Genomic DNA, 6,440 nt, shown 5'->3' with positions numbered 1-6,440 from the left:
TCTCTCTCTCTCTCTCTCTCTCTCTCTCTCACTCTCTCTCACTCTCTCTCACTCTCTCTCTCTCTCTCTGTCTGAGAGAAGATTTTAATGAGTCTTCTGTAGATTTCTCAGACAGCTGTTCCTTCATTTAATAAAACACATTAACTAATTGATGATTGACTTCATTTTTTTTTTTTAGATTTAGATTTAGATTCAATTTATTGTCATTGCACATGTACGAAGGTACAAGGCAACGAAATGTGACCTCTGCATTTAACCCATCCAGAGAGTAGTGAACACACGTACACCTGGAGCAGTGGGCAGCTATCACTGCAGTGCCCGGGGAGCAAGTAGGGGTCAGGTGCCTTGCTCAAGGGCACCTCAGTTGTTACCCACCGGCCATGGGAATCAAACCGGCAACCTTCTGGTCACGAGTCCGACTCTCTAACCATTAGGCCACAACTGCCCTATTCATCTACATGAACACAACGAATTATTGATTTGTGTTATTAATATGAATGGAGTGTGTTTAATGTACGGTGTGTGTGTGTGTAATGTTTGTTTTGCAGTGGACTGTGTCTCACAGACGGTTCGTCATCACGGTGTGTTGGGTTTATATCGAGGTCTCAGTTCATTACTGTATGGATCCATCCCTAAATCTGCAGTCAGGTACATAAACACACTGTACTTCTACTGAAGCCAGTTGCTGCTGTTGTGTTATCGCTGCGTCTATTTCAGACAGCTGACATTTATTATGCTGATTGTTTTTGTTCAAGCTGAAAAACTCTGACGCACACACACACACACGCACGCACGCACACACGCACGCACGCACGCACGCACGCACACACGCACGCACGCACGCACACACACACACACACACACACACACACAGACACACAGTTGAGTGACAGGCCAGCAGTCCGTGTCCAGCTCTGTCTTTCAGTGTTGTGCTCCTCTGAGCATTTATGGTCACTGAGGAAGACAGCCTGACTGACTTCATCACAACCCTGATGTCTTTATTTTCTCACCTCACGCTGTTGTAAACACATATGAGTGTCTGTGTTTAGCGGAATGTCAGAGCTGATCTCAGATGATATAATGATCAATGCTGTCGAGCTGAAATAATGACAAAACCGCATCATAAAACACTATTGGGTCTCGATAGAGCACACGAGTCTTATAGACTTTAAAGATGATTTGGGGGATTTCAGTGTTGTTTGGTTATCGACATTCTTCAAAATATCTTCTTTTGTTTTCTGAAGAAGAAAGAAAATCATACAGGTTTGCCATGACCCGAGAGTGAATAAATGATGTCAGAATTTAGCGTTTAGGTTGAACTGTTCTCTTCATATGCATGATCGTCTTAGAAATTCTATTAAGATTCAGTGAAGTGTGTGAGTTCAGAAATAAAACCACACGCACTCATTTCTTTGATTTCTTACTATAGTTTTCCGTTGAGTTATTTCTGCCTGATGGCAGTGTCTGTGTAAGAGATGTTCAGATGAATGATTGTAATGTGAGCAGGTTCTGGATCAGCTGTAGTTTCATCTCTTTAAGTCAGATTGATGTTCTCCTCCTCCTCGCTGCTGTTCTTTCATTAGCTGATTGAAGTGATCTGAAGCCGTGACCTTGTGTTTGCCCTGCTAATGGAGCGTCTGACGCTGAGACGGCTGGACACAAGCCCAGATGATATTATTATATTACCTCCGTCTTATTTGAATTCAGCGGTGTCTCTTTTACAACAGACACACGAGGACGACCGGCTCAAGAACGCTGCACCTTATAAGTACAGCAAAAGATGATGTGTGTTTCATTTAAATAGAGAAGGATTAGAAAATCCTTCTGGATTTATCATTTGATCAGGCTGACACATATTCAAAATTTCAAGTAAAGTTGTTTATTAATAGTTTGCTCCAAACGTTGACATTATTAACTTTTAGAAGATAAAAGCATGCAAACGATCAGCCTCTCACTTCCACCAATGCAGATCAAGAGTTTTTATGACATCATTCTGTACTTTAGCTTCTCCTCAGAATCCAAGCTGTGACATTCATTCATGTAAATTTTCTTCTCTGTTTTTCTAAAACCAATGGTAAACTATTTGAATATGAGATCAGGATCTGTTCAAAAAAAGCTGTACGAACTGTCCGAATTTGTTCTAAATTTTCTCTTTTCCTTTTTTATGTTTTATTTCATTTTAAAATGTTTTTGTTATGGTTATTGTTGTTTTTATTATCTTAAACTGATGCATGGGTCTGTGTATGACATTTTTTTTGTATGTTACTATGTTTCTGTTCTCCAGGCTGTGATGAAAACTAATCTCTATTTTAAAAGGAGCCACTCCCGCTTCAGGTGTGTTTGTGTTTGTGTTTTACTTCATTCGGTTCAGTGTTATGAGTCTCAGTCTCTCTCTCGACGTCCTGCAGTCGCATCTCTGAGCAATAATCTTAAACAGGAAGTAAAAATATCCTGCTGCGGTTGCCCCGGGTTACTGCTGATGCTGCGGGATGACAGAGGAAGAGCCACAGGTTTCCAGCGGATGAATAGATTGTGTTCATCAGACTGATCCCTGAGGGTCTCTCGTGGAGGCTGATGATGTTTTGTGTTGTTGTACGGTTGTAATTTCACTGTTTGCTCTACATCTCAGGTTTACTCAAACCATCTTGTTCTTTCTCTGCACCTCCGTGTCTGACGGAGCAAAAATATATGGAATAAAATGACTGTGATCAAATAATGACAGCAAAAACAACTGATACAATCCAGACAGAGTTAACAAATGTCTTCATATTTGACCCTTTGTTGTGCAGTGTTTATGGGTTGAAGACAAACCTCGCTGAAAATAAACTCTTACGAAACAAAAACATGTGGAAATACTGTATACTGGAAAATATAATTCAATATATTAAATAATATATTTCCATATACTGAAAGCCTGTGCTAATATTTTTCAATATATGAAAAGCAGCAATTTCTTATGTATTATTCAGTATATTGTAATATATGAACATTGTACTAATCTGTATATTTTCAAATGGATATTAAGTGATTTAATATATTTACTGTTAATATATAGTACAAATATTTTCTTTCCATAAAGGTAAAAGCACTATAAAATAAAACGGAATCATGAATAGATAATCAGAAGAATGTGGTTATGAATAATGAGTCTCTCTCTCTCTCTTTTGTTTGTTTGCAGGTTTGGTGTGTTTGAGATTTTAAGTAATCCGATGAGAGATCACACTGGTAAACTGGACAGCACTCGTGGTTTAGTGTGTGGTTTAGGTGCCGGTGTCATGGAGGCGGTTCTGGTCGTGTGTCCCATGGAGACTATAAAGGTAAGGTCAAGGGTCATATGTTGACTATTACGTCAGTGTTGCTTTCATTTCATACCATCATGCTTTAGTCTTTAATCAATCACTTACATTTCCAGGTGAAATTCATCCATGATCAAACATCAGCCAATCCTAAATACAGAGGCTTTTACCATGGAGTGCGAGAGATCATCAGAACTCAAGGTAAAGACTGTGGAGAACGTTCACGAAAGAAAAGTGTCTCCTAGACATCAATGAGGGGGCCAAAGGGAAGCTTTTGCTTAAAGTCCCAGTGAAATAAAAAATCACGATGCCCATTTTCTCGTGAAATCTTGCAGCGTTTATTGTCAATAGTTTACCAATGTGGGTCGTTCTCTTTTTAAAATCATGTGCCTCATAATCTTCAGTTAAAATCTGAAAAGGCACATCTCAGATGATGCAAGTTAGACGGCTGGGCGGAGATCCGCTAACTCCTCCCCCTCAACTGTCAGTCTGCTGCCAGTTCCATTTTTAAATGCAACAGCTGTTTTTATACATCCAATCAAATCGCAGAGAAAGACTAAAGCCACCGCCCGCTATTTTTCTCATTAGCAATTCCTTTTCGCTCTGACATGTGTCAAAATCCGGAAGTAAAAAAAAAACTTCCGCTTCAAGGGGACTTTAAGTCTCTCAGATGTTTCTCCTGAGAAAAAGACTCAGAAATCAGAGTTTGAGAAGAGATGTCAACAGTGTGTTAAAAAGTGCTCAGATTTGTCTCGTCTGCAATTCGAAAGTCAATATAATTGAAGATCTCAATATCAACTCAAACATTTCTCATCACATTGACTCAAATCCTGATGATTTCACCTCGACAATCTACATTCATTTTATTTGATCAATTCCACTTTCGTTAGATTAGATTTCATTAAACAGATTTTTCTCTTTCTCTCTGTGTGTGTGTGTGTGTGTCAGGTATCAGAGGGACGTATCAGGGTCTCACAGCGACGGTCCTCAAACAAGGATCCAATCAAGCCATTCGATTCTTTGTCATGACGTCACTCAGGAACTGGTACAAAGGTGAATGTGTGTGTGCGTGTGCGTGTGTGTGTGCGTGTGCGTGTGTGTGTGTGTGTGTGTGTGTGTGTGTGTGTGTGTGTGTGCGTGCGCGTGTGCGTGTGTGCGTGCGTGTGTTTCGTGAGCAGTTCTGCCCTCTGCTGGTCACTTGGATACATTCTGTCTGCCTGTGTCTTCATTTTTTTAGGTGATAATCCCAACAAGACCATCAACCCCATCCTGACGGGTGTGTTCGGTGCGCTCGCTGGAGCAACGAGTGTGTTTGGAAACACTCCTCTCGATGTGATCAAGACAAGAATGCAGGTACAACCACACAAAGCACACACGGTTTGGACAAAAGAGTCAGTCCTCTGTCTGCGCTGTAGATGTGAAACGTGTTTGAATCGTTTTAGGGTTTGGAAGCTCATAAATACAAAAACACTTTGGACTGTGCTGTTCAGATCATGAGACACGAGGGGCCCACCGCGTAAGTGTGTGCGTGAACCAATGAGAATCCAGCGCTGGAGAGAGCTGGGATATACAGTAAATGTGTGTGTATGTCTCACAGGTTCTATAAGGGCACGGTTCCTCGTCTGGGCAGAGTGTGTCTGGATGTGGCCATCGTCTTTATCATCTATGAGGAGGTGGTGAAGGTTCTGAACAGGGTCTGGAAAACAGAGTCATAAAATCAGGGCAAAGTCGGGAGATCATTTGAGACACAATCACTGTGTGAAGTTTCTGTAGGCAGGTCTCGGCGCATCACACAACATTCTGTTCTTAACCCACTTCTGCTTTAAAATCCGTCATTTAAAGCCAAGAAATGATATTTTGCTTAAAGAACAGGGATTCTGTTGGTTGGAGGCTGAAGATATGAGTCTGAAACTAAATTCAACCCCGAATTCAGTGATTTAGTCGAGAAATGTTCTTAAAACATTACAAATGCATTTTCTTGATGCAAAATATGATGAAGTATTATACTTTTTTTGCATTTTGACTTCAGGGTGATCTTAATGTTTTTCATGTGCCAAATTTAACAGATGTAGTGTTCTTAGATATCATAACAACTAGATTTAAGACTTCAAAATTTGCCCCCATTGACTTTCATGCATTTACAAGCATACAGTATGTACATATGCAAGGATATTAATATATTTAATATGAAAATGGACATATAAGTGGTGAAATAATAAATCTGTGGGGATATGAATATTAACAGCTATATTGACATTTTACGTATAAAAGGAATTTTAGCCTAAACATCATTCCATCTCATAATGATAATGTTAAATATTTGTCTGTCTAGCTGTAGATGAATAAACAAAATGGTTCACTATATTTGTAGCCATTGACATTTCTACTCAAAGAGCTTTTGTTATCTAATGCCAATATTTTTCCATTTCTAAAACTTTTTTATGAATTAGTTTGAATATGTTTCCTGTTATGTTGCACATGTGCCTTTTACCATTAGAGTTAACCGTTGGAGTTTAAATAGAGTTATTTTTCAGAAACATAAATGTACATTTTTAACAATTTATTTTGTCAGTCTTATCTTTGTTTTGAAGCATCGTCTGTATAGACTGATCTCGGTCCTGCTGTATCTGTCCATGTGCAATAGAATGTTAATTGATCCATAACTAGAATATGGATGTAGTGAATGTAGCTGCTGTCTGGACATGAAATCTAACCGTAAATGTCATTTTATGATGTTTCAGGATGTCAGTTATGCAGATTATACTCTGATGTTGTTTTGTGAATAAAGACAAACTGTTAACATCCTTCTATAGTGACCACAGTGAATATTTACACACGTATAAATGTCTGAATGTAACGGTATTTACTGATATTTGTGTCAATCTGATGTTCAGTCTTGCTGAAGTTCATATACACATACATGTTTATTATTAACATATGCGTCTCCATTTTATTATTTTAAACCTAAATACGTTTAGCTTGTCAAGGGTTTTGCTTAAAGTGTATGAATGGTTTGATATTTTGTTTTATAATGTAATGCCATTCAGACATATTTAGGTGCAGACACTTTTATTGCTCACTGTATTAATGATTGAGTACGTGTAGTAACTTCAGTTCTCGCTGCATGTCGTCCTGCACCTGTCT

The 6,440-nt window shown here is 38.9% G+C and overlaps 1 protein-coding gene across 2 annotated transcripts in view; it reads left to right on the top strand.

The window, feature by feature from the left end:
- The window catches only part of LOC130551190 (tricarboxylate transport protein B, mitochondrial-like), a 12,370-nt gene extending 6,236 nt beyond the window's left edge, over positions 1-6,134 (top strand). The window contains exons 3-9 of one of the 2 annotated variants that reach the window (XM_057328729.1): positions 549-648; positions 3,179-3,317; positions 3,413-3,497; positions 4,245-4,349; positions 4,534-4,649; positions 4,739-4,812; positions 4,894-6,119. In XM_057328729.1, the coding sequence (XP_057184712.1) occupies positions 549-648; positions 3,179-3,317; positions 3,413-3,497; positions 4,245-4,349; positions 4,534-4,649; positions 4,739-4,812; positions 4,894-5,011 (737 nt within the window). In that variant the 3' untranslated portion in view covers positions 5,012-6,119. Of the gene's footprint in view, positions 1-548; positions 649-672; positions 2,335-3,178; positions 3,318-3,412; positions 3,498-4,244; positions 4,350-4,533; positions 4,650-4,738; positions 4,813-4,893 lie in introns of those variants that run through there. The other variant, XM_057328730.1, reaches the window with a different exon arrangement.
- Positions 6,135-6,440: the final 306 nt, after the last annotated feature.

Source organism: Triplophysa rosa, unplaced genomic scaffold (genome assembly GCF_024868665.1).
Source record: "Triplophysa rosa unplaced genomic scaffold, Trosa_1v2 scaffold76_ERROPOS988761, whole genome shotgun sequence".
Classification (NCBI taxonomy): domain Eukaryota; kingdom Metazoa; phylum Chordata; class Actinopteri; order Cypriniformes; family Nemacheilidae; genus Triplophysa; species Triplophysa rosa.
Note: the sequence above shows the minus strand (reverse complement) of the source record. Positions and strands in the feature narration are given on the sequence as shown.